At 55.9% G+C, this 27,804-nt stretch overlaps 1 protein-coding gene across 1 annotated transcript in view; it reads left to right on the top strand.

The window, feature by feature from the left end:
* KCNQ4 (potassium voltage-gated channel subfamily Q member 4) overlaps positions 1-27,804 on the top strand; it is a 57,861-nt gene that overhangs the window by 17,634 nt on the left and 12,423 nt on the right. The window contains exons 2-9 of the mRNA XM_004266378.3: positions 15,865-15,955; positions 16,613-16,739; positions 16,948-17,123; positions 17,766-17,891; positions 18,293-18,403; positions 18,595-18,690; positions 21,691-21,779; positions 23,522-23,683. Coding sequence (XP_004266426.1) covers positions 15,865-15,955; positions 16,613-16,739; positions 16,948-17,123; positions 17,766-17,891; positions 18,293-18,403; positions 18,595-18,690; positions 21,691-21,779; positions 23,522-23,683 — 978 coding nt within the window. The remainder of the gene's footprint in view (positions 1-15,864; positions 15,956-16,612; positions 16,740-16,947; positions 17,124-17,765; positions 17,892-18,292; positions 18,404-18,594; positions 18,691-21,690; positions 21,780-23,521; positions 23,684-27,804) is intronic.

The raw sequence follows: 27,804 nt of genomic DNA, 5'->3' as shown, positions 1-27,804 counted from the left end.
GGGCGAGTGCTTGACCGGGCAGGAGTGGGGGGCTGGGAAGAAAGAGCTGATCTCAACTTTGCCTTCTGGAGCCTCTTCGCTATGTCCTCCTTCGCTCTGTCTTGGTTCCTGCCTCTGTCTCCCACCATTCTGCTGCCCTGGGTCTCCATGCTGGCGAGAGGAGTTCCTCTTCCCAAACCCCCCTCCCCATCTAGGTGGGGAGTGTGAGGCCACTATATAAGCTGTATAAGAGGGGACCTGCTCATTCATTCATTCACTCAACAAATATTTATCGATAATCTGCTCTTGCACCAAGCCCTGTTTCAGGTGTAGGAGGGATAGTGGTGAACAAGATAGATAAGTCACTGCATTCATGGAGCTTACATTATGGGGGGCCAGGGGCCCAGAAACTGTATCTTTCCCTGGTGTCCACCCTCAGGCCCATACCTCTGGATACCCGGGAGCAGGGACTCTCTCCATTACCCACTCGTTCATCCCAGCTGCCCTGGTATCAGCACCCATCTTCAGAACATTGAGGAAGGGGGTCCAGTGCTCAGGGTCCCGACCCCAGGGACCACCCATCTCCATAAGACGAGCCCGGGCTTGGGCGCAGGACCTGGGCTCAGGCCCTAGCCCTTTTCATTTCCGTGTGACTCTGAGCCCCTTACAAGAACCTTCCTGGCCTCAGTTTCTTTATCTGTCAAGTGGGGCTTTGGGGAAGCCCAGAGGAAGTGAGGGGAGGGAAAGACCTGTCAACTCCAGTATTCCCTATTGGTGGACAGCTCCTTTGGCTGTGGGTGGAGGTGGAGGTGTGCCCAGGGCTCAATATCATCGTCATTATCAACCCAAGATAATAATAGCTACTATCTATTGTGTTCACTGTGGCCAGCCGCATGCATCTTCTCATTTAATTTATTCCCCACAACCAGCTCTGTGTGGTCGCTGTATCTTCCTTCCCCATATGCCAGGTGAGGAAACTGAGTCTCAGTAAGGTGAAATGACTTGTTTGAGTTCACATGCGAACCTACCTGACTCTGGGAGCCCTTAAGGACTGTGCAATGAGGGTGTTGCCTGGCACCTGCCCCTCCTGGGCACTCAGCCTCGAGAGTAGTAACCCAGCCCTAGTGCCTCCCCCCGCCTCTCTCGGGGGCTGGCACCACCCCGAGTCTGGGCACTGGGTCCTACAACACTGGCCAGGGCAGTACCAGGGGCCGGATCAGGCCAGGACCCGATTTAGGGCCCTTGGCACCTCTGGGTCCGCGAGCGCTCAGTCCCCAGCACGCAACGTTGATGGGTGGGCGAGCCGCGGGCAGTCGGGGTGTCGCGCCCCCATCTCCGCCCCCGTCCTCGGGGACGCGGCGGCACCTTCACACTTTCCGCTTGGCCCGCTGCTCGCCTTTCAGGCCGCCGCGTTTTCAATTGTTAATTTGGAAACGGAAAAAGAAGCCGGCGGGGCGGGGGAGGCCGCAGGGAGGTAACTGGAGCCGCAGCGCCGCCCGCGCCCCTCCCGCGAGCGGTGCCGGGTGTCGGCGACGCTCCGCCCCTCCCAGGGACAGCCCGGGGCCCCGCCCACCACCGCGTCCCGCCCCTTCCAGTATGTCCCTCCCCTTGCTGACAAGGCGGTGTCAGCCCCGAGGACCCCTGAGCGGGAAGGGGCCCCTGAGGGGGAAGGGGCAGAGGCCGTGCCGAGGGAGGAGTCCGCCAGGAGCCCTCCTCCCCAGGAACGTCTCCCTCTCCCCGAGGAACCCCGCCTGGTGTCCACCTCCTCTGCGTCCCGAAGTGAACCCAAGCCTTTCTGCAACCCCTCAGCTCGGGGTTCATCGGGGCCAGACCCCTGCCTCCAGGCTGCCGCACTAGGGATCATTGGCCCCATTGGACAGATGGAGAAACTGAGTCCCAGAGAGGGACAGTTCCCTTGCTCAAGGTCATGCAGCCAAGGCTGAATTCTTGAGCCTGGCAGGGGTCAGGATCGGAGCTGAATTCAAGCCCTGTTCTTTTCGCTCTCAAACGTGTAGGGTTCTGTCTTCCTCAGAAGAGGAGGGGGCGTCAGGACCAGAGGTGCAATTTGTCCCCTTCCCCCGACCTCCAGCACTGTTTCTGTGGTTAATGAGCTATTGGAAGTCCCTCTTTGGTCTACCCTGACTCCTCCTTGCTATGATTATTCAATTATAGGGGAGTTTTGGAGGTAGAAGGAGGTCTCTCTAGACTTTCCACGCACAGGAGTGCCATGCAAATGAAATGTAAAAGACCTTCCCCCTCCGGGAGACCCTAGAAGTCCCTCAGGACTGGCAGCTTCAGGAGCTGCCTCCTTCATTTCCCATTGGGAAGTCAAAATCATCAGTCCCAGATGGATCAGCAAAACATGGGGCTCTTGGAGACCCTTACTCAACCCCTTCCTCTCCCTGAGAAGTAAACTGTAACTCAGAGACAGCTTTCCAACCCCTCCTGAGTGGTGGCAGAGTCAGGATAGAGAGCCTGTTGATCCAGGTTCCTAGCTGTGTCCACATCCTGTGCCTCCCCGTCTGCTGCCCCCAACCCTGACACCTTTCTCAGAGCCACGAAGCAGGGCCTTGCCTTTCAAGGGACTCTGAATCAGGCGGAACCTCTCCCCCTAAAGGCCGAGGAAACTTGCGGGCGGAGATGTCTGCAGATGTGCTTCCAGCCTAAGACCCTCCTCACCACCCCTCCACCTTGGCTGTGGAGCAGGCCAAGGTCACTCAGCAAGCCTTTCCCAGCTGTCAGGGCCCATTGGAGACAGTCTTGCTGAATTCAGTCTGGCTGGTCCTGGATTTGGGATTCCCATGGTGAGCAATGCTCTCAGGGCAGCTGTAGCCAACTGCCCCAGGTGTGGCCTATGAGTTTGCATGACGCTTTGCTTGTTAATAGCAAATGCATCCAAACGCTCCTCCCCTATCAATCCCCCTAAACCTCCCCCTGGGTGAGATCCTCAATGGCTGAGTCTGCAGGACTCCCAGGGTGTCCTCCCTAGGGGGCCCGGCCCTCCCCAAGCTCCTGTTCCACCCTGCCAGCTCTTGGTGCCCTCTCTGCTCTGGGAGAACCAAGCTCTTTCCCCTCTTTTGACTCTTCCCTCCCTTCCCCCTTCCCCCTTTGCACAAGTTCTGCTGATTCAGAGGACAGAAGGCTTCTAAGAGGTGACCCTGACCCCTGCCAGGCTCAAGTACCTGGAGGCCTGGGTAATCCTCGAACCCAGTGCCACCCTGACACATACAGCGAGAAGGGCAGGGGCGGGCCCCATTCTGCCGCCAGGATGAAGGAATTTTCAAGGTGGGCATGAGGGACAGGTGCCTGGGTCCTTCTACAGAAAGAGGAGAAGTCAAAAAACATTACCTTAGGAATAGGGAAATCTGGGTGTCAGTCCCAGCTCTGCCACTGATCTCCTGTATCATCACAGGTAGGTCATGCCCCTCTCTGGGACTCAGTTTCCCAACTATAAAGAGAGGATTCATTGACCCTAAGGGATCTTTCAGTGCCAAAATATAGTCAGTATCTGCTCACCTCTTGCCACCTCTATTCCCGTTGTACAAGTCACCATCACCTGTCGCTTGGATTAACCATTAGCGTGTCAACTCAAGACAGGGGTGAATGCCATTGCTTTCCCCATCCCCTCTCCGTGCCATAGTCTGTTCTCCACTCAACCTCCTGTGTGATCTTCTGCAAACATAAGTCGGATCATGTTACTTTCTGCTCAAAACTCCCCATCTCACTTGGACTAAAAGCCCAAATCTTTACGCTAGCCAGTAGATGCTCTGCTTCCCACCTCCCTCCACTGCCTACTACTCTCCCCCTTCCTCACTCCGCTCTGGGAGCACTCCTTTCTTTGTTTGTTTGTTTTTTGTTTGTTTGTTTGTTTTTGCGGTACGTGGGCCTCTCACTGCTGTGGCCTCTCCCGCCACGGAGCACAGGCTCCGGACACACAGGCCCAGCGGCCATGGCTCACGGGCCAAGCTGCTCTGCGGCATGTGGGACCCTCCTGGACTGGGGCACGAACCCGCGTCCCCTGCATCAGCAGGCGGACTCCCAACCACTGCGCCACCAGGGAAGCCCCGAGCACTCCTTTCTTGCTGGTTCTGGAACACACCAGGCACCCTCTGGCTCAGGTCTCAGGCACCTCTCTCATACCTCATTTCCTTCTGCCCAAATGTCACTTTCTCAATGCTGCTTTCCCTGACCACCCTCTATAGAATAGCTCCCGACTCCCATACCAGTGTTCTTTGTTCCCTTTTCCTGCTTTATTTTTCTCCATCATCATCTGACATTTTGAACATTGTCTTATTTATTGTCCATCTCCCCCCATGAGAACGTAAGCTCCATGAAGGCAGGGATATTGTCGGTCTTTGTGCCTGGCTCACGGTGAGCACTAAGTAAATACGTACTTACTGAATGAGTGAGTGAATGCTCTGTGGCTCTGGACTGTGGGGTTCCTGGGTGTTGCTGCCCACCCCAGTTCCCTCATAATCCCGTCTGCTGCGGGGAGGGTTGAGGTGTGGAGCTGGGAGCGGCCAGCAGGGTGTGGGCACCCTGGGTACCAGTACCAGTCAGAGGTCCAGTGCTCGGTCGTCCCCTCTTTCAGGAAACTTTTACCCAGCTCCCATCCTGAGTTGGGAACAGGGCATTCCAGGTGAAAAGGACAGGACCTCAATGAGCTCTTGGTCTGGGGGAGGAGACTGGTACTCAAACAGTGCTTTTCACATGTTGAGGCAAATGCCATGATGGAGGTGAGTGTAGAGCTGGAGATGGGGGATTAAGGGAGCATAGAGTGGGGGCTCCCACCTAACCCAGCCGTACTGGAGGAGGGGCAGATACAGCATGAGCAAAGGTGAGGAGCAAAAAACAGAGCAAAAAAGCGCTGTTTGCTTTTTTTGGGGGGAACAGAGCTGTGACAATGGAGTATTTTGTGCCAGGTGGGGCACTGAGTGGTGGAGAGTCAGGTGGCGGGGTGAGTAAGGGCCTGCCTTGCAACCATGCTTAAGGTGCTTGGGCCTGAGCCTGCAAGTCGGTGGATTTCACACTTTAAACAAACAAACAAAAAGCAGCAAAGCTCTTTGTTCAAATGAAATCTTATGCCAAGCTCAGCATGTAAAACTGAGTCACCCAAATCCACACAAGCTGCTCAGGTAGAACCAGGGGGAAGTTTCCATTGGCCATCTTGTTTAAGTCTCCAAAATTCAGGCTGCCTGAATTCCACCCCTTAGTTTGCTTTCACTTTGCTGGCCTCGGGCTTGGGAGGGCACGCTCCCTGTTTATTTGAGGAGTCAGCGCTGCCTGGCCAGCCCTGGACAGATGGATAGCCCCTGCCCCCTCCTCGTTGCCACCCTTGACATGTTGTTCGGCCCACTTACCTGGTACACCAGGTAGTCTAGCTGTCATGGTACAGGGAAGCAGCAAGAACAAGTAGGAGGGTTTGGAGCTGGTTCAGGTGGGAGAGGACAAGGCTGTGACTCATTAAGCACCTTGTCGAGAAGACACCGCCTTCCATACCATATTGGGACCAAGACCATTCACACGGGCTCAAGAAAGCATGTGGAGGTGGAGAACACCTACCGGAAGGAGAGGGAAGAATTTGTAAGGCTTCGTAGCAGGAAGCACATCTGGGCTTTGTGGAGTCGAGAGGGGGAGATGAGATTCTGGAGCGACAGTCTCATCTCCACTTCTCTCTGCACCTCCGCCAACGTGCTTCTATGGTTCTTTTTCTTCCCTAAGTCATACATAATCTTTTGTTCTTTTTTTTCATTCATTCATGTATTATTTCTTTAAAAAAATTTTTTTTAACTTAAAAAAAATATTTATTTATTTATTTTCGGCCGTGTTGGGTCCTCGTTGCTGCGTGCAGGCTTTCTCTAGTTGCGGCGAGCGGGGGCCCCTCTTCGTTGCGGTGCGGGGGCTTCTCATTGCGGTGGCTTCTCTTGTTGCGGAGCATGGGCTCTAGGCATGAGGGCTTCAGTAGTTGTGGCTCGTGGGCTCCAGAGCGTAGGCTCAGTAGTTGTGCCGTGCGGGCTTAGTTGCTCCACGGACTGTGGGGTCTTCCCAGACCAGGGCTTGAACCCGTGTCCTCTGCACTGGCAGGCAGATTCTTAACCACTGCGCCCCCAGGGAAGCCCTAAAAATTTTTAGTGGAATCTAGTTGATTTACAATGCTGTGTTAGTTTCAGGTGTACAGCAAAAGGAATCAGTCATACATCTACAGATATCCACTCTTTTTTAGATTCTTTCCCTATATAGGCCATTACAGAATATTGAGTAGGTCTCTATGGTAGGCCTTAATTCCATGCCTAAGACAAAGAATCTGATTGTCTCAGCCCAACCTATGTGTGTGTGGGGGTGCTTTCTTGGGTCAGCGTCCATCTCCCGGCAGCCAGGAGAGGGGCACGGAGACACGTGGTACCACAAGGGGTTGGCCCTTCCAGGGCTGTGCTGGCTGTCAGGGCCATCTCCAGGGCTGCCCCATGTCCTGTGTGCCCTGTATGATGCAAAGGGCTGGGCTGAGAGGGTGAGTGGTGCCAAATGCAGCCTGTGCTTGAGGGTGGGTCAGCCCAGGGCAAGGGTTACCTGGTTCTAATGGGGTCATTTGGAAGGGTCAGTTTCTATCATTTTTCATGCTAAAGGGAACGCCTTTTCTAATTGGTCCTCCAGGAGGGCGCATTTTTTTCATAGTTTGTACTATGTACTGGCAGCTGCTGTCCCTCCAGGGACATCCTCAAAGAATCTGGAACTGCGCTGAAGGCCAGCCCTTTCCCTTCTGCCCCATGGCTGGAGAGCTGTAAGGCTAAAGGGACTTTAGCCGTTGCTGAGTTGTCCCCTACCTTCATGTTGCAGATGGGGAAACTGGGACTCCACTGAGACCTCACTCCTAGCCCTGAGCCCCAGCACAGGCCTCTGGCCCAGAGAAACGGCGGCCGCAGCAGCAGCAGCCCTGGTGCGGGGCCCTGGGTCACGTGCTTTTGCTCCCTTTGCCATATTTAGAATCGCTGGATCAGGGGAAACTTCTCGTCTCAGCCCCTGAGGATTCTTGGAAAGAGCCTCACTCTGAGGCCTGGCTGAGTGCCCCTACCCTTTATCCCCCTGCAAGAGAAAGTTCGAGCCTGTTCTCCCCAGAGGAGCCTGGGACCCTCTGGGCCACACTGCACCTCTGTCAGGAAGTGCCTCTCAGGTCTAGTTGAAGTTCCTTCATCAGTATCAGCTCGGGTTTGGGGTTTAAGAAGCCCTTTTCTGCTGGAAGGTGGTGGGGGTCATGGCCTCTGCCCTCCAGGAACCTTGGCTGGATGGGGGCAGACTGGCCCCAGGGTTCCATACAAGGGAAGATAGAACCTTGCATTTGGGGTCCTGGTCTGGGAGGCACGAAAGAGTCACACTGTCCCAAGGCCAGATGCAGAAATGAGAGAGCCGGCTGGTGGCCAGGCGGGGGGCAGACCCTGGCAGGGCTCAGTGTGGGAGGAGGGACACTGGAGAGAAGGAAGGAAGGAAGGAGACCCAGTGGGAAGGAAGGGGCAGGGCCTGGAACTGCATTTGCTTTGGCCTTGTGGGGAGCGGGGAGGTCCCCTCATCCCACACAGGCTCCTTCCTCCCTCAGAATCATCATGCTTTAAAAAGCAAAAAAAGCCCAACCCAGCCCAAGCCAAACCAAAAATGCATGTGTGGAGCACCTGTGATGTTCTAGGTCTTTTCTCCCATCCTCCCCTATGGGGATAACGGTCCTGTGTTCCCATTGGACCCCTCTCCAGGGCCTGGTCAGCTCACTTTCCCATTCTCCACACCTGCGGTTTCAAACCTCTTCAGACCCCCACCCACTCTGCTTTCTACTGAAAAGTAGATCTGGCCTCCTCTTCCCAGAGGAAGTCGAGTCCCCTGATGGGGACTCTCTAGGCTTCTCCCATCTGTCCCCCAATCTCCTCTCCCACCTGGTCTCTCCCTCTTCCTGCCTGTCACCATGGAAACTGCCGGGGTCCTCTCTGCCCAGCACCAGCCCTTCCCCTGCTCTGCATCCCAGCCTCCCAGCTGCCCTGGGGACTTCACTCCACTGATCACTCCGTCTCTCTCTCACATCTTCAACTTCTCCTTCTCTCCTGGCTCCTTCCACTCTGGCTCTCTCATCTTAAAACAACAACCACAACCACAAAAAGAACAATGGCTTATTCCCTGTGCTCCGTATCCTTCTCCAGCTACGGATCTCAGCCTCTACACTTTAAACTTCTTTAAATAGTTATACCTCCACTCAACTGTCTCCACTTCCTCACGGCCCCTCTCCCTTTCTCATCCCATCTAGACCTGCTCCAGCCCGCCCACCCCCCCGTGGCTGGCCTTGCCAAGGTACCCAGTGACCAACGTGTCACCAAATCCAGTGGACATTTTTCAGGCCTTGCTTGACCTCTCGGCAGCATTTGACACTGTCGTCCACACTCCCTCCTTGAAACACTTTTTGCTCCTGGCCTGGCACCTCTCTCTTCTGGTTTCTATCCCATCTCACTGGCTGCTCCTTCCCAGTCTGGGTAGAGGGTCTCTCCACCCTCTGCACCTCTGGGGTTCCATTGGTTCCTCCTCTAAATTTGCCTCATGCTCTCTGGACTGTCTCAGCCGCACCCATGGCCTCAGTCACCACCTCTCCCTCGATGTCCCCCAGATCCACATTTCCGGCTCAGGTTTCTATCTTCATACCCAGAGTGTTTGCCCAGCCCTCTCCATCTCAACACGTCCAAAACGGAGCTCATCACCCCCACACCCGCTCCTCCCCTGGGCTCTCCCATCTCAGTTCAGTCATGGCACCTTCATCCATCCAGTCCCCACACCAGAAATATGAGTTATTCTCTCTCATTGTCCCCATTTCCAATTAACCATCAAGTCCTACTTCCTAACACTTTCTAACACTTTCTCCAGTCCATTCACTTCTCTTTCGCGTTGCACTGTCATCTCTCATCTGAACTATTGTGGAGCTTCCTACTTGCTTTTCCTGATCAGTCTCTAATCCATGGTCCCCACTGCCCCTGAGTTGTGGTCGTGAAACACAAATCAGACCATATCATTCCCTCTGTTAAAACTCTTCAATGGCTCTCCATTGCCTTTAGGTAACGTTCGTAAGGTCTGAGGGTGCCTGATCTGGTCGTCTCTGGTTTCTCCTCTGCCCCTTCATTTTAGGCCCACACTTGCTAGAACTACCGGCTGCCCTGTACTGCCTCCAGGCTCCCACATCTCTGTTGCTTGCACACATATCCTGCTTCCTCTGCTTGGGGCACCCCACCCCTGTCCTCGTCACCTCCACCTCTTCACTGATCCCTCTACTTTGACTCTGCTAAAGCCATCTTGGGTTTCCCCCCAGCCTCTGGGTACACTGTTATCACTTCATCCATCATATCACCACTGTGTTACACTTGTTAGTTTCTTGGGGACCTGTATGATTAATTGCTGGCTTTACAATAAAACTGGCTGAGTGTGGATGGCAATGAACAATTTCTTTTTTTATTATTATTATTTATTTATTTTTGGCTGTGTTGGGTCTTCATTGCTGCCCACGGGCTTTCTCTAGTTGCGGTGAGTGGGGGCCACTCTTCCTTGTGGTGTGCGGGCGTCTCATTGCGGTGGCTTCTCCTGTTGTGGAGCACGGGTGCTATGCACGCCGGCTTCAGTAGTTGTGGCGTGTGGGCTCAGTAGTTGTGGCTCGCGGGCTCTAGAGCACAGGCTCAGTAGTTGTGGCACACGGGCTTAGTTGTTCCGCGGTATGTGGGATCTTCCCGGGCCAGGGATCGAACCCGCACCCCCTGCATTGGCAGGTGGATTCTCAACCACTGTGCCACTGCAATGAACATTTCTTAAGTAAATGTGGCTCAGAGAGGTTAGGCGATAACCTCTTTTCTGCTGCCTAATCCACCCTACCCCAGCCCTCTTGTCTTTCATATCCCCATCTCTCCAGCCTTCAAGCATCTGGCTCTCCAGGGACATCCCCAAAGAGTGTGGAGCTGAGCTCATGGCTCACCCTTCCCTTCTACCCCACTGCTGGGTAGTCGTAAGGCTGACACTCCCCACCTCATATTGCAGACAGGGAAACTGAGGCCCAGAGAGGCACTATGCCTTGGTGGTCCAGGTGGACTTGGGTTCAGGTCCTGGCCCTATGGCTTTGGACAACCTAGTATGCCTTTCTTTCTATCTTTTTTTTTTCCGTTTTTTTTTTTTTTTTTTTTTTTTTTGCGGAACGCAGGCCTCTCACTGTTGTGGCCTCTCCCGTTGCGGAGCACAGGCTCCGGATGCGCAGGCTCAGTGGCCATGGCTCACGGGCCCAGCCACTCCGCGGCATGTGGGATCTTTCCGGACCAGGGCACGAACCCGTGTCCCCTGCATCGGCAGGCGGACTCTCAACCACTGCGCCACCAGGGAAGCCCCCCATGTGCCCCCCTTTTAAGGTGCACACAATTCAGTGGTTTTTAGTGTATTTACAGAGTTGTACAGCCACCGTACACCTCTTGGAGCCTGTTTCCTCACTGAAGGACCATGGTGACTGTGGTGCTGCTCTCATGGAAGTGCTGGGAGGAGGGGTTATGAATATGCACATGGAGGGCCCCGCCAGTGCCTGGCCAACAGGAAGCCTTGGCCAGCGGGACCAGTTATGGGGTCACACAGCGAACTGGGGTGAAGCTGAGGTTGGCATGAGACCCACCTCCCCAGCAGGCTTTTCCTCCCCCACCCCGACCCCCGCCTTCGTACACTGTGGCTAGGGTTAGGGTTAGGGTTGGGGTTCCCTGGCATTAATTTGAGGAAGGCCACGGGGCGGGGTGGGGGTGGGGGGCGGCAATGATTACAGCTGTTTAAAAAGCCTTGAGTTGACTAATAACTGAGTCAGCCACGACCACCCCCATTCACTAACCTAGTGATTCTCAAAGTGTGGTCCCTGGGGGAGCAGCGTTAGCATCACCAGGAACTTTGTAGAAATGCATATTCTCAGGCCCCAGTTCATACTTACTGAATCAAATGCTCTAGGAGTGAGGCCCAGAAATCAGTATTTTAATAAGCCTGCCAGGTGATTCTGATGCCCGCTGTAGTTTGACAACCATGGATCCAAGCAAACCAGTCACCTATTCATCCCTAATCTCCTTGCTGCCTTCCTGAATGAGTGGGATAGTTACAGAACGGGTGAGTGGGCCAAGGCTTGCAGTAAGTCTCACAATAAGCTCTAACCAGGGAGAGCCAGCCAGGCATCACCCACCCGTCCCAGCTCTGCCTGCTGGGCTGCGCAAGGGAGAACATGGGCCCCAAGGTGCAGCCAGGTGTGCTGGGCAAAGATGCTCCAGTAAGCGGCTGCCAGCCTGGCCTTTCTGCTGGAGTGATTTTATTATTTATTTATTTATTATTATTATTTTTTGTGGTACGTGGGCCTCTCACTGCTGTGGCCTCTCCCATTGCGGAGCACAGGCTCCGGACGCTCAGGCTCAGCGGCCATGGCTCACGGGCCCAGCCGCTCCACGGCATGTGGGATCTTCCTGGACCGGGGCACGAGCCCGTGTCCCCTGCATCAGCAGGCGGACTCTCAACCACTGCGCCACCAGGGAAGCCCTGGATTGATTTTAGAGGGCCCAAGCCAGCCAGCTCCTGTGTACCATCTATACTTTGTAGATGGGGAAACTGAAGCCTCAGAAGGGGCCAGAGACAATCCTTAGACAATCCTTATTTGTTGTATGAATGAAGTCACACACTGGTTCTGGCAGACATGACCAGATCCCAGCTCAGGGCTCCTTCTCCCTGTCCCCTCCATCCCTAAGCTCCAGACATGATCCCTCTCTGCTGTCCCAAGAATGGGTGTCTGTGTGAGGACCTCTCAGGAGGGCCAAGGCAGCTTGGGCCCTAGCTCTGCCATGGATTCACTGAGTGATCTGGAGCAAGTCTGCCCCTCCCTGGGCCCATTTCCTCAACTGGAAGATGGGGATAATTATTCAGCTGCCTGGAACACAAGATGTTCTCTGACAAACTAAGTATATCTGTTCAACTGTATTGAGCATCTAACCCCTAGCCAGTGTATGAAGGCTAGAGGAGGCGAAGTTCAGGCGTTTTCTAAACAGTGTCTACCAAATAGAGCTGGTCAGGGTTGGAGACTTGCCTTCTCTTCGCTTCTCAGGAAGGCTGCTGGGGGGCCCAACGGGTCAGGGATGGATGTGCTTGGAACTCTGGGAGCCTCTGCAGTGGGTACAAACTGGGGGCTTTGGTGACATGATGTTTTGAGGTTTGTTTAAGGTGAATTTCTGCTGTTCGTTTACTCAGTCTATGAAAAAATAAATAAAGCAGATTCAGGGGAGAGAGAGCGGGGATGGGGCCATTACTTTGGAGAGGGGGTGGCTGGGGAAGGCCTCTCCAAGGAAGTGATGTTTGAACAGAGTTCTGGATGAGTACGGGAGCAATAAATAGGCAGAGGAAACAGCAAAGCAAGTGCAAAGCCTGGAGATGGAAAAACTTTTGATGTGTTCCAGGAATGGCAGGGAGGTAGAATGGCCGGAGCACAATGATGGAGGGGCTGGAGAGAAGCAGATCAAGTTCAAGGGCTGGGTGGGACCGGATCTCACAGGGCCTTGCTGGACATGCTGAGGAATTTGACTGCCGCTCTTTAAGTGCCATAGGAAATCAGAGGAGAGTTCTGTGGAGAGTCCTGGTTTCCAGCTTTGCTTTGTAGGAAAATCACACTGATTGCTTTGAAGAGGGTTCCTGTTGGGCCAGAGTGGAGGCAGGGAGACCAGTCGGGGTGAGATGATGGGGGTTAGTCTGTCCAGGGCTACATTCTGTAGTTAGAGCCAATAGAAATTGCTAAAGGACGGGATGTGGAGGGGGAGGGAAAGGAAGAGTCGAGGGTCACTCTTAGATACTTGGCCTGAGCCCCTGGATGGAAGGGGGCACCATTCCTGAGATGGGGCAACCGGAGAGGAGAGAGATTTTAGGGCAAATTGAGAGTTTGTTTTCGGACACATTGGGTTTGAGAGGCCCCTGGACAACCGAGAAGAGATGTTGAGCAGGCCGTTGACAGGTGAACTGGACTCGGGGAGAGGCTGCCACACCCTCACACCTGCTAAATGGCCAAGGCTGGGGGTGTCTCTGGTGGCACAGTGGTTAAGAATCTGCCTGCCGATGCAGGGGACATGGGTTCGATCCCTGGTCCGGGAAGATCCCACATGCCATGGAGCAACTAAGCCCGTACGCCACAACTACTGAGCCCATGTGCCACAACTGCTGAAGCCCATGTGCCTAGAGCCTGTGCTCCGCAACAAGAGAAGCCACTGCAATGAGAAGCCTGTGCACCGCAATGAAGAGTAGCCCCTGCTCACCGCAACTAGAGAAAGTCCGCACACAGCAATGAAGACCCAACGCAGCCAAAAATAAATAAATAAATAAACAAATAAATAAATAAATAAATTTATTTTTAAAAAGTGGCCAGGGCTCTTGTGGTAAAGGGGTGGGGACAGAATTTAAAGGTTTTTCCCCCCCGTTTGTATTTTTAAGGAAATGCATTTTAAAATTGATGTTAGTTTGTTATTACCCAAGCAGCACATGTTTATTCTTTAAAAGTGCTAAGAAATGAGCTTCCCTGGTGGCGCAGTGGTTGAGAGTCTGCCTGCCGATGCAGGGGACACGGGTTCGTGCCCTGGTCCGGGAAGATCCCACATGCCGCGGAGCGGCTGGGCCCGTGAGCCATGGCTGCTGAGCCTGCGCATCCGGAGCCTGTGCTCCGCAACGGGAGAGGCCACAACAGTGAGAGGCCCGCGTACCGCAAAAAAACCCAAAAAACTAAGAAATGAAGATAAGCAAAAAGCAAAACGAATGCCAAATCATTCTTAATTTTGCCACCCAGAGATCAGCCCTGCTGACCCTTGGTATGTGTACACTAAAAATCTATATTTTAAAAGTTGGAATCACATTGCTTTAAGGTTTCATAATCTGCTTTTTTCACGCAACCTATTGTGAAGTGGACATTTTAGAGATGTGTACCTATCGACATGGAAAGAATAGTGGTGAGAAAAAAAAAAATCTTGAAACACTCAGCAGGAAGCCCCAAACGTGACCCATTTGCCTGAGGTTCTGAGGTCAGCTGAGCAGTGGGATTAAAGGATTTCCGTCCAGGGCTGGGGTGAAGGCCCATCAGAATTTGGCTGCAGGCCTCCCAGAGGAGGGGGCTGGATGGAATAGCCTCAGGAGTACCCTTCCGCCCCTGAGCCCTGTGTCGGTGGTGGTCCCCATTCCCGGTGGATGCGGCACTGGCTTCGCTGCGTTTGCTGTGGTTAATTATTGAACATGAGGAGCTGGTGTTCTCCCCAACCTCTCCCTGTGCCTTACGTCTTTGCTGACTCAGCTCCTGCCTGGAACTGGCACAGGAGGCTTCCTCTTCCTCACTCATTCAACCAAAACCTTTTACTGACATTTACCACCTACGTCCCCCGCCCCCCCCGCCCCGGGGCATGTGCTGGGCTGCAGCCCTATACCTGCCCTCCACGCAGGCTGGGAGCCCTGTCCAGGGAGGTGTAAGTGGGCCAGGGTGGAGCCACGCCCTTCCCATGTCCCACCCCATCTCCCCGTCAGCCCCCACTTTACAGATGCCGAGACTGGCTCAGAGAAGATAGGTGACTTTTCCAGGGTCACACACACAGCAGGGCCGGAATTTGAACCCGGGTCTCTCTGACTCGGAGCCCATGCCCCTGCCGCGATGAAATGTGAACACAAATAAAGCGCCATAGACAGTGACTTGGGAGGCGAGCACTGGGAGGGGCGTTCTGAGGGAACAGTGGGATGGGGGCATCCCAGCAGGAGCGCTGGGGCGAGGGGAGCGTGAACAGCATCTCATCAGGCTCCAGTGGTGAGTCGTTTCAGGCAGAATGCAGTGTCAGCAGTCCCAGGTGGGGACACTCTGGGAACACTTTGGAGAGGCTGTAGGTCTGTGCGTTTCCGGAGAAGCCCATGCCCTCTGGAGTCTCTTCCAGGAGCAACACCCCCATCAAAAGGAGGAGTGCTTCCGGGAGGCCAGCATCGTTCCCTTTTGCCGCATCTGCAGCCTGTGCCCCACATCCTGTCTTCCCTCACATATTCACATTCTCCCTGAGTCCAGCAGCTTCTCTCCTCACGCCCTTTCCCTCTTCCCATCCACTGGGGAGTTGGAAACCCTGGCTCTAATCTCACCCCTGTCCTGGACATCCTGGGTGACCTTGGGTGAATCCCTTTCTTCCTCTGGGCCTCAGTTTCCTCATGTGTGCAATTAGGGTTGAGGGGAGTGTCAGATGAGTTGGATTATTTCTAACCATCTGGTTCTGAGCCACTCAGTAGCTTTCCACTGCCCTCCGGGAAGTTCCAGGGAAGTTCCAGGCCTCGATGGCATGGCTCCCTGCTGCCTGATTGCCCTCCCACACCCTCTCCCCCTCTGCATGTTCCCTCCCTATCTGTCTTCCCCAATCCCCTTTCCTTCCCTAGCTGTCTCAGTATTTAATTCCATGAGAACTCACGAAGGCAGAGGCAATTGTCCTCATTCTGCAGGTGAAACCATGCTTCTGCCATCTTGGAATTCATAGGGAAGGGGGGATTCCTGGGTCCCTCCCTCGGCCAGCCCAGACAGACCTACCACCCACAGCTCAGTGACCACCTCTGTGAGCGGCAGCTGCCTCAAGGGCAACTGAGAGGGCTGTAAGGTGTCTGTGAGCTCAGCAGCCTCCTGGAGCTCGGGGGCTTCTCCCTTTGGTGTCCAGCACCAAGCCACAGCTCCAGGGAACTCTGATTCTTAGTCTGCTTTCCAGATTATTCTTCCCAAATGAAGCTTCCCTCCTCCTCCTTCTCCTCTGACTCTGCAGCCCCCTGCCAGAGGCTCCTTGGCTGCCCTGTCCATCCAGCAGTCTAACCCTCTCCTTCATGCTGCTATTGCAGATTTTTGCTGGTCTTCAGCTGCCTGGTGCTGTCCGTGCTGTCCACTATCCCGGAGCACCAGGAAATTGCCAACGAGTGTCTCCTTATCTTGGTGAGTGCCGGAGTCTGGGTCTGAGGGAGGCTGTGTCGGGGTGGCACCTCTGGTCTGAGGGTGAAGGTGGAGTGAGGCTTCTCATACCATGGCTCAGAGAGTGGCTTGCTGTGCTGTGTTCTCTGACCTGGTGGCTGCCCCTCTCTGGGCTTCATCCCTTGCTTTATAGCAGGTGTTGGGAGAGCTCCCGCCTCTATGCCAGGGCTTATGATGGGCCCAGAGGAGAGCCACTCCTTCTCAGGATCAAAACTGCTAACACCACCCCTGATGTGATGGGGGTTTTCCCCCTAACGGGAAGCATCTTGGAGGGTCACAGTGACAGACAACCAACCACCCCTTATGTCATCTGGTCAGGGTTACAGAGGCTGGGATGGCTGGGAGGGGGAGGGTGGGATGAGGAGAAGAAAAACCCAGACAGCTCATGGGGACAGCAAGGGAGGATAAATTTGGGCTTTCAGTCTCTTTGGAAGACATGGAAGAAGCCACTTCCTTCTGGAATCCTCCTCAGGTCCATCCAGGTGTAAGAACCTCCAGGAGAGGTGGTCTGAGGAAATCCTAGTACCCCTAACCCAGGGACTCCGGGCTGGGTGGGTGCCGTGTGACCTAGACCCCGGTCCTGAAGAGTGGGGACCAGAACTCAGGCCCCTGGTCCCACAGGAATTCGTGATGATCGTGGTGTTTGGTCTGGAGTACATCATCCGCATCTGGTCCGCGGGATGCTGCTGCCGCTACCGAGGATGGCAGGGCCGTTTCCGCTTTGCCAGAAAACCCTTCTGTGTCATTGGTAATGGGCCTACCCAGCCCCGCCTGACTCTTGACCCCCAAGCCCCAGGGTTAATACCCTGACCCCAGGACCCTGGCTGCTGACACAGACTCAACAGACCTTCCCAATCGCTCCCTCGGCCCCAGGAACCCCCAACCTCGGGTCCAGGCACAGGGTAGGTTGGCTCCCCGGCGCTGGCCATGACCTCGCCCGCTCTCCGCCCCTGCAGACTTCATCGTGTTCGTGGCCTCGGTGGCCGTCATCGCCGCCGGCACGCAGGGCAACATCTTTGCCACGTCTGCGTTGCGCAGCATGCGCTTCCTGCAGATCCTGCGCATGGTGCGCATGGACCGCCGCGGCGGCACCTGGAAGCTGCTGGGCTCGGTGGTTCTCGCTCACAGCAAGGTGAGGCCGGGCGTGTCCGGGGGCGCGTCCGGGGCGGAGCTGGTGCGGCAGCTGGAGGGGCGGGGCCGAGCGGAGGCGGGGCCGTGGTAGGGGAAACCAGGGACCCAGCGCGGGCGAGGCCACAGGGGCTACCTCGGGGGGCGGGGCAAGGGCGGGGTCTGGAGGGGAGGTCAGGACCAGGCCAGGAGGCGGGGCCTGAAGGGCAGGGCTTGAGAATCTCAGTTGGAAGCTTCCGGGTTTGGGGGTCTACGCTTACAGGGAAGTGGGGAGCTGGAGCGGGGTCTGAGGGTGGGGCTGGGGCGGGACAGGATGTGGGGCGGGATGGAAGCCTGAAAGTGGGGCTTGGGGGGCGGTGCAAGATGGGCTTGTGGGCGGAGGTCTGAGCGTGGAACCTGGAGGGTCAAGGGCAGGGCCGGGGCGTGCTCTGAGGTTTTGTGAGGGCCTCGCTCTTCCTTGAAGGCGGGGCAGGGTCTCCTTGAAGGGAGTTGCTGAGAAAGAAAGGCAGGCAGAGCCACCTCCAGGGACTTCCGAGAGGTGGGTACTCTTATCCCCTTTCAGAACGCCTCCCATAGGCCATTCTGGGAGCCGTCCACCTCCCCACCTGTGCCAGGTGTATGGTCTCATCCCTTGCTGACCCCACAGGAGCTGATCACCGCCTGGTACATCGGGTTTCTGGTGCTCATCTTCGCCTCCTTCCTGGTCTATCTGGCTGAGAAGGACGCCAACTCCGACTTCTCCTCCTACGCCGACTCGCTCTGGTGGGGGACGGTGCGTGAGGGTCTGTGCAGGGCCGCCCTTCTCCCTGGGACCCTCCCCGGCCTGATCGTCGTGACCCCGACCTAGGGGCCTGTCCCTGTCCTCTCGACTAAGGCTGGGACCTTCGTGACCAGCCTCTGTGTTAGTCCTCCAGTGGACCAGCATGTGACCCCATCTAGTTCCCTACATCAAGCCCTTGTGACCTGTACCCCTCTCCTCCACCAGCACGGGGGAGGCGGAGAATCCACTTATGCCTCTAACCAGCCCCCGTGACAAGTCCTTGTGACCAGTCCCTGTGGGCAACCATGGAGGCCCCCTCCCTTGTGATCAGGCTCCCACCTGCCTGGGACCCAACAAGCTCCTGTGGGTGGCCCCCGTAACCAGCCCTGCAGGTAACCTGTTTGTGTTCCCAGATTACACTGACGACCATTGGCTATGGTGACAAGACACCACACACGTGGCTGGGCAGGGTCCTGGCTGCTGGCTTCGCCTTACTAGGCGTCTCCTTCTTTGCCTTGCCTGCCGTGAGTCCCCCTCCACTTAGGATGGCCCAGCCCTGGGCGGGGGCGTCCTGGGGACAGATCCTGCTTAAGCCCCGTCCAGCATTTGCATGAGTGGTGGTGGGCACCTCAGAAGGGCAGAGGTGGGGGCACCTTTGCTGCCTTTTGTTGTCCCCACCATCACCATATTCCGCGAACCATGCCTATCCTCCTAGGGCATCCTTGGCTCCGGCTTTGCCCTGAAGGTGCAGGAGCAGCACAGGCAGAAGCACTTTGAGAAGCGGAGGATGCCAGCAGCCAACCTCATCCAGGTACAGGACGCCCAGGAAGCCCCTGAACTGAATTGGTGTGTCAGCTCTGTATGATGACCCTCGTGTCCCAGCTTCACAACTATGACTCCACTTTGAAGCTCAGAGAGATGTGACTTTTCTGGGGTCACATGCCAAGTCAGGGACAGAGCTAGGACGCTGGCTAAGATTGTCAGAAATTTCTCCCTGCACCACATGCCCAGTTCAGGGCTAGCCAGAGCTGTCCCACTGACCCACTGCAACCCCAACTCTACATGGCTTGAAGTGGAGTGGAGACTGGACAAGAGGCCCTAGGTCCCTAGTGGAAACCCAGTCCTGCCACCCATCAGCTGTGCAGTCATCAGTAAGCCTGTTCTACCCCCGACACCTTAATTCACCCCGCAAGCGCTCCCACAAGTGAATGTTGTAGCTACAAACCGAGAGAAACACGTTGAAAGAAAGAAATGGTTCTCTGAAGAGCATTTTACAGGGGACCTGGCCTGATCTGACCTTAAAGAGGAACTCAGGGATGACTACACTGGGAAACTGACACTTGAGCAGAGAGCTGGAGGATGGGTAGGAGTTAACTAGGTGAAGAGGTGAAGGGGGAAGCCTTCGAGGTAAGGGAACAGCGTGTGCAACGGTCCCGTGGTGAAAGGGAGCAGGGTGTGTTTGATGAACAGGAAGGAAGCTAGTTGAGACGGGAACAGAAAGCTCAAGTGGAAGGGTTTGGATAAGTGGGTGAGGCCTAGACCTGAGGGCCAGAGAGAGGAATTTAACAGTTTCCTAAGAACAATGAGGATCCATTAACAGGTACAGGGCAGGAGGAAGGGGTGACATGATCAGATATGTGTTCTGAAAGGTGGGGAGTGGATTGGAGGGTGACCTGGGTGTGTGGAGGGAGCAGATAAGAGGCTCTGGGAACAGTCTGGGTGAGTCCAAGGCGGGTGACTTGGACTAGGGTAGCAACAGATGAGATGGAAGGAAATAGGCAGATGCTGCGTATTTAGGAGGTGAAATTGGTGACATCAGGAGTGAGGGAGAGGGAGATGGCAGGGTGACTGGCTTGCCTGACTGGATGGTGGATGACCCTCCTCACTGGAGGGGGACCAGACTTGGGGGCATGAAGAGTGTGAGTTTGGCTGGGGCACGCAGAGTCTGAGGGGCCTCTGAGCCCCCGAGGGGGGATGTTGAGGAGATCACTGATGTACTGGTGTGCAGCCGAGGTGAGGAATGTGCTGGGCCTTGTGTGCAGATGGTAATGAAGTGCTTGCCCAGTGGGGAGAGGACAGAAGGAGAAGAGAAGATGGTCCAGAGCTGGGCTTTAAGGAACCTCAGCACTTCGTGGCTGGGTGGTCAGAGTTGAGCCAGCCAAGGAGGCAGAGGAGGAACAGCCAGACGGGTGGGAAAAAAGCAGGAGTGTGTGGGCTCAGTTTCCCCCACTGTCTGAGGCATTCCGACGGGGCACGGGCTGAGGCAAGACTCTGATTTTTTTGTGACTCCATGACTCAGCCTTGTGCAAGAGGAACCTCGGCGAGAAATAGTTCAGGGCACCTATGCACAGCCTGCCTCGGCCTGCTCCCCAGCTGGCCATGCTCTGACCCCCCAGCCCAGGTCTGACTCAAGGCCCCCGTATCTTTCCTCCCCAGGGTGGAACCCCCCCTCCCATCTCTACTATCTCCAGCCACCAGCCCAACCTTTCCTTCTTAGCATCCCTTGGGGCACAATGGCTGCTGTTCCCTGGGAGCTGGCCTTCCGAGGGGCATTGTAGGGGCAGGCGGCTGGCACTGGCCGGGCCGAGAGACAGCTGGTATTGTGGTGCCCATAATTAATGAGACAGCTCTGGCAGCTGCTCCCCAGCCCAAGCCAGGGGCCTAGGCAAGCAGGAAGTAAAAATATTCCTGTCTTGGGAGGGTGCCTGGCCAGTGAGGTCAGCAGTGGGCCGTCCCTTAAGGACAAGAGGCACCCAAAGAAGGGTCCAGTTCTGCTTCCTCCTGCCCAGCACCTCCCAAGCCTTCTTGCCCTCACTGATTACCCCACTCACAGTCCCTACCTGGCTCTTCTCTTTACCTGGGGGGAGAGGGACTGTCCTTCCTCTTGTCTGATTGTCATCCCTCCTGCCGCAGAGGAAACCCTGCAACTTCATGGGTGCTGAGGGGTTGGTAGGTGATGCTGTTTCCTCCCCTCGTCAATCCCATGGGCAGTGACAGGCAGATGGGAAGGAGGGGGCGGGGTTATTATTAGTAACAATGGTTTATTCAGTCAGTGTTCATTCCCCAGACACTTGCAGTGCACCCATCAGGTGCCAGAGGATACAGTGCTGACCAAGACACAGCTTACAGTCTAAGGAGAGAGAAAGACGTTAATCAAATACACAATGAATAGATATTTATCAGCTGTGGTAACAGGATAACAGGAGTGTTTAAAGGGGGAACTTGGTCACTTTGTTATAAAGCAGAAACTGGAACTTGGTCACTTCGTTATAAAGCAGAAACTAACACACCATCGTGAAGCAATTATACTCCAATAAAGATGTTTAAAAAAAAGGGGGGGAACTAGGTATTAAGTGCCTACTATGTGCCATGCACTGCGCTTGGCATTTAATATACATTTGCCCATTTAGTCCTCACAACACTCTGTTAGGTAAGTAGTATTATGTCCGTTTCACAGATGAGGAACCTGAGGCTCTGCACATTTACTTAATTTGCCCACATGAGTAGGTGGCAAAGCTGGGATTGGAAACCCACTTCTACCTGATGACAAAACCGCAGCTCTTAACTCCCACGCTCCAAGGCCTCTGGCTCTGATGCTGACTGTGCGTCACCTTGGGGCAGTCTTTTCTCTCCAGGCCTCCTTCTAGCCCTGCTGGTGGCTATGGAGTTGGAACTGGCCTCTGGCTCTGAGTACCCTTCAACTGGCCTGAGGACTGGGTTCTTTTGGGGGCAGAGGGCTGGTGGGGGGCTGAGAGGCCTCTCTGATGCCTTGTCCCCCACCACCTCCTTCCCGTTTCTTCCACACCACCAGGCTGCATGGCGCCTGTACTCCACCGACACGAGCCGGGCCTACCTGACAGCCACTTGGTACTACTATGACAGCATCCTCCCGTCCTTCAAGTAGGTCCTACTGCAGGGGGAAGGGGAGGTGGGTGGCTGGTAGTAATGCCCCTTGGGGACAAATGGCTGGGACTCAACCCTGGTGGGGGGGCAAAGGGGTGACAGCTCCCATGGGAGCATCTGGGGCTGGCCCTGTAGATCCTATGTCACCCAGAGCCTGGAACGTCCTCTCTCCCACTCTGCTATGCCAGGGAATGCGGTGACGCTGGACACAGGGCATGGGGTGGAACCCTGCCCTGCTGGCTGAGCCCTGGGTCCTGGGGTGTTAGCAGGCCACATGCTCACCCAGAGTTGTTGCCACTCAGGGCAGTGGCCCAGGCAGCTCACTCCCCACGGTCTGAGTTGGGGGCAGTGTTAGCGCTCGCCAGCCTGGCGTATTGCAGCTGGGTAGAGCACCAGCTCTACCATGTTGGGTACAAGCACCCACCCCAGCACCCCCATGCGTAACTGATTTTACTGTCCCAGGCAGCAGCCTTAGGGCCCAGAAGTGGGTTCGCCCCACTGGCCCAGGCTGGGGTAAGACTGCACGGGGGTGGCTCCACACAGGGGATCATTAATAGCATCACCAAGGTTCGTGTGGCCAGGTGCCTGGCCAGGCCCTGAGGCAGGAATGAAGACCTTGGAGAGCGGCTCAGTCCCGTGGGCAGGCGGGCAGTGAGCAAGGCGGGGCCAGGCTGCTGCGCTCAGCGTTTTTGCCGGTGCCTTTTTTGCCTCATTAGTTCTCCAAGAGCAGCTGTTGCGTGACCCCACTCACCCCTACACCTGGCTGCCCCCATCCCCGCTCCCTCTCAGCCCCAGGGGCCTTCCAGGGGAGGAGCAGGAGAGAAGGGGCTGGGAAGGAGGGGCTCCCAGAATCACACTGGTTCCCCGCATCTCTCCACCTGGCAGAGGCAAGCTCCCACCTTAGAGACAGGGATGCCGGTTAGATTAGAAGGAGTCATCCTTTCTAGAAGCAGTCCTAAGGACTCAAGGCCAGGCCTTGGGGAGTGGGGCAGGGGCTGGTTTGTTAGAAATATGATGTGTGCGATGGGGAGGAAAGATTTGGGAAGGTGGTCTTGGGTCCTCTGGAAAGAGGAACAGAGCTTGGTTTGGAAATTCTGGGTCCACTGATCCTCCTTTTCCCTGGACCTTGGTTTCCTCATCCATACAATAGACAAAGAGGACAAAGAGAGGAGATATCCTTCTCGGGTTATAGAAACAAGAAAGTTTGTTATAGAAACAAGAAAGCCTGAGAGTTAAGAAGAAGCTGAGCCCTCAATCTGGTCTCCAAGAGCCCAGTGGCAAGAGTGAGTGCTGCAGGAGGAGGAAGCTGGGCTGCACTATCAAGTCGCCCTCCTCAGCCTCAGTTTCCCCCTAAAATCCAGTCGGATCTGGAGGGCGAGGATTGCAGGGCTGCTGCTGGCCTCCGGGTGGGCACAGCTCCACGTCCAGGAGCTCGGCTTGCTGAGCAGAGAGTGAGGTGGATTTGAGCTCCCACCTGCCCCCTTGGGAGGGCGCCCTCGAGTGGCGCCCACCCTGCACTGTCATACTTGGCACCCTTGAGGGTTTCCCAGGAGCTGAGTATAGAGAGAGAGGGGGGAAGGCTAGTCTCCCACCCCCACCCCTGCCCACGCGGGCCTGGGGTGTTTGCCGAGCACCTCCAGAGAGGCAGGGCGTGGCAAGATCTGTCAGGAGCTCAGTGCCCTTGGGTGAGGGGGCGGTGCCAGGGCCCTGCCTGCTGCTGACGGTGCCCTGTCCTGCAGAGAGCTGGCCCTCTTGTTTGAGCACGTGCAACGGGCCCGCAACGGGGGCCTACGGCCCCTGGAGGTGCGGCGGGCGCCAGTACCCGACGGAGCGCCCTCCCGTTACCCGCCCGTTGCCACCTGCCACCGGCCGGGCAGCACCTACTTCTGCCCTGGGGAAAGGTAGGGGCCCCCCGGGGCTGCCACCTCCTCTTGCTTCTCCTCCTCCTCTTCCATTCTTTGTCTCATCCTCTCTCAGACCTGCCTCCAGCCACTATGTGGGTGTCTGGGCCTGTGCTGGAGACTCCCAGGCCTTGTCATGAGGCCTGGACCAGTTGTCATCAGAGGGTCAGACAGGTACAGAACGAGGGTCTCTCTGGAGAGGCCAGAGTGGACTCATCGTTTTGTCACCTTGGGTTCCAAGGGTCTGAGTGGGGGAGATGTCCACACCATCCTTTCCCATCACCTCCTCCATTCATTCCATTGTCCTCTTTCTTTCTCTGTTTCCACGTCCCCCTCACTCTTCCATCCCTGCACTCCCATCCCTCCCGGGAAGCTGGAGAGAGGAGGAGGCCGCTGGCCACAGGTGCTTACAGCTCAGGTAATCGTGGACACCATACTGGGGTGTGAGGGCAGGAACCCCCCCCCTCCCCCAGCATGTTCCTCTAGAAGGGGCTTGACGCTGAACTCGCCTCTCGGGAACGAGATGCCACCTGGAAAGAGAGCTCTGTGACTAAGAACTGCTGTAGGGCCTATGTAAACTCAACCAATGACTAATGCTCTTGTCTTGTGCAAGCCTTGTCCACAGCTTTGCTAATCCCAGAGGGTCCTCCTGGGATTCTCCCACAATGTCTTTCTTCCTTACAGAGGGACATTTTGCTGTCCCAACAGTCTCTTTCCCCTTGACCTGCCTCTCCTGGAGCTTTTGCATCTTGAAAGAAGAACAAAGAAAGAACAATGCTTACCCTCACGTAAATGTTCATAAATAGTGGAATTTCAGGCATATTTGGGTAAGGGAGGCCCACTAACTCACAATATGGGAAAGCAGCTTCTCCCGTAGAGGTGTAGTTTTGAGGTCAAGGATTCAATCCCCCCGCCACCACAATCACCCCGTTGCCTACCCATCTCTTTGTTTTGTCTCATCTTTACATATCATCCCTGAATCAGTCAGGTGGACATCTGGTCCTTGAGCCTCAGGTGTGATTCTGAGTCCCAGGCCCAGATCAAGGGAGGGGAGAAGAGGTGAGCCACTCGGGGATCGGAAGGTGGAGGTGCCCTGAAAGCCTCCGCCGCCTGGTGCTGCGTGTCCTTGAGAAAGTCATCAAGCTACTCTGAGCCTCTGGGTTCTGGGCAGAAAATCAGCAGTTTTTAGGCTGATCAGGGGCTCTGGGTTTCTGGGCTAAAAGGGCCTGGGGAACAGGGAGGAGGGGGTTCTGGTGCAGAGGATGCTGGGAGCAGAATTCCTTTTCCGGTCTCAGTGAGGGCACTTCTGGCCAGGGGCTGAACAGGAAGTGGGTAGAGAGGGAGAGCCCCTCCAGGTCTCTGGGAGGAAGGGAAGCGTGATTGGCCAGGGTAGGCTGGGAGTTCACTGGAAGAGGGTCCACGGTGCAGCCCCACTTGTATCCTTTGTCACTATCTGAATGTCCTACAGTGTTATCCCCACACCCACCCAACCACAGCTGACAGGTAGAAACTCAGAAGTTTTGGCATTTGAGCACCACGGCCCACGGCCTGCGCCAGGGCTCTCTGTAGCTTCAGTTCGCTCTCATCTCACTCTGCCTGAGTAGGAAGACACTGAAAATGGAGATTATCCTGGACTCCAGTACTGGTACCACCCCCCGCAGCTGCTCTGGGTCTCTGGCCCCCCGAGGCCTAGGAACAGATGACTGCCGAGAGCTCGGCCATCACTAACTTCCGGCCTGTGTCTGTCTGCCCTGCAGTGTCTGTGTGGCTGGGGCTTATGGTGCTGGTGCTGGAGTGTCCCTTCTTCCCAGGGACGCCAGGGGCTGAGCTGGGATTTCTAGGAGATCAGGCACCAGCCTCAGGCCAAATGGCCATATCCTTAATCTTGGCTCTCTGGGCCCTGTGGGGTGGGTGCCCAAGACAGGACCCCCTTCCCCAACACACACACACCCCTGGTTGGCCACACCTTTAGTGGTGCTTGTGGGTGGATCCAGGCTGAGTACGTTCCCAGGGCTACACGGAGCAGGACTTCCTGAGGGGTGGCATTGCAGGGCCAGCACCTCTCTCTATGGGTTTTGTGATGAGGTGCTAAGACAGTGGTTCTCAAAGCATGGTCCACTGACTCCCTGCGTCTGCATCCCATGGGACATTTGTTGAAAATGCAGAGATACTGGACCTCTCCCCAAGCCCACAGAATGAGCATCTCTGGAGAAGAGGCACAGAATTCTGCATATTTAACGTGCTCCCCATGAGATCCTTATGCAAAGCTGGAGAACCTCTGCATTCTGGGCACGTGGGCTGGAGGATGATTTGAGCTGGGGGGTCCTTCTCTCCCACCAGCCACGGGAGGCCAGCCCCATCCTGGCAGCTCCCCATGCTCTGCCCACCTGCCTCCTTCCCACTAACCTCTGTTTGTGTCTTGTTCTCAACTTTCCAGCCAGATGTTTAGTAATAAACGGAGTTTCTTTCGGATCCACGCCAGCTGGAGACCGAGGTACCCCCTCGCCTTCTCCTGTTGCCGTTCCTCCTTGCCCCACCCAGTTCTCGGGCTGGAGAGGCGGACAGGATGGGCCAGAGACAAGGTGCATGTGCCTGCCGCCTGCCATCTGCCTTGGGGCCCTGATGAGCCCCTCGCCTTCCTGGGGATGCCTCTGCCAGGTCTGGTGCCCAGTCTTCCAGGGCCTGGTGCCCAGTCTGCCAGGTCTGGTGCCCAGTCTGCCAGGAGGGACACGTACAGGAGCCTTGGGATGAGTTCTGGCTCTGCCGCTGACCCCGCTGCGTGATCTTGGCCAAATTGCTTCCCTTCTCTGGACCTCAGTTTCCCATCTGTGGAATGGGCAGATTGCACTAGAGGCTCTCTGAGGGTCCTTCCCACTCTGACCTTTGCCGGGCCTTTAGCTTCCTGGCTCCCCGCTGACCACCTAGATCCTAGCAGACGCCTGAAGGAGCTGGGATTGGCACCTCCTTCGCTAACTCCAGAGCCCAGTTCTTTAGCTGCCTCCTTTAGCCACTACATCCCTTGGTACCTGCCCTGTGCCAGGCCCTGCACTAGGAACACAATGATGAATAAAGCATTGTGCCTAGAGAGTTGCAAAGAGTAACTGCTCTTCGGTGTGATGAGCACAACTGAAGGCAGAAGCAGGGGGCCTGTGGAGCTTGGGTCAGGCATTTCACCCGGAGAAGGCCCCCAAAGGAGTGGGTGTGAGGGAGGGCCTTCCAGGCCAAGGAAGCGACGCGCACCAAGGGGAGGGGGTGAGAGACAGCGCGGCTTTGGCAAAGAACAGGCAGCCCAGCGTGGAGGTCGGGAGCCGAGGCTGGGTCACGAAGAAGCCAAGGGCCCCGTGTGAGCTTTATACTGTTGGCACTGCCTGGCAGCTTGGGCTTACAGAGTCCTGGGTTTCCCAAAGTGCATCAGGAGCCTTGTGGATCAGGGGACCCATGAGGAGGAGATGGGTGACGGAGCTCCTGGCTGCTCTACCAAGAAGCAGTGTTTCTTAGAAACATGGGTCCTGGATCTGAGCCTGGCTAGGGGACCTCGGGCATAAGCCCTCTGTGCCTCCATTTCCTCCCATGTAAAATGCGGACGATCGTAGGGTCTGCTTCCGTTCAGACTGTGCCTGGCTCAGAGGAAGTGCTATATAAATGTCGGCCTCATGCAGTTTGGTATGTTATGATATGAGCTTGGAAACCATGGCTGTAGGACAGGGGCACATGCTGGAGGATAAAACCAAGGAGTCTCTGGGTCAGATCTGCCCCTTTGCAAGATTCCTTGGGATGTGTGGGTGTGGTGGGCAGGAAGGGCGAGGCCAGCCATGTGCTGTTTCCCAGTCCTGAAGAGAGGGGCTGTATGCAGCACCAGTAGGGGTAGGCTGCCTCCCGCCATGCCTCCACCGCTGAGCTTGGCCTTCGGCAGGCAGATGGAGTCCTTAAAGAAATCCCTGTGGGAGTGAGCACAGGGGTTGGGTCCAGCAGAGCAGTCAGAGGGCAGCCAGTGCCCCGAGCTTACCCTCTCGCACGGGGAAGCCCCAGTCAAGCCCACACATCTATCCCCCAGACACCAACAGACGCTGCAATCAGTTTCTCACTGGCGCCATTGATGTCTTGGGTCAGAAAATTCTTTA

This window comes from Orcinus orca, chromosome 1 (genome assembly GCF_937001465.1).
Source record: "Orcinus orca chromosome 1, mOrcOrc1.1, whole genome shotgun sequence".
Lineage (NCBI taxonomy): Eukaryota > Metazoa > Chordata > Mammalia > Artiodactyla > Delphinidae > Orcinus > Orcinus orca.
This window is presented reverse-complemented; position numbering and strand designations above follow the sequence as displayed.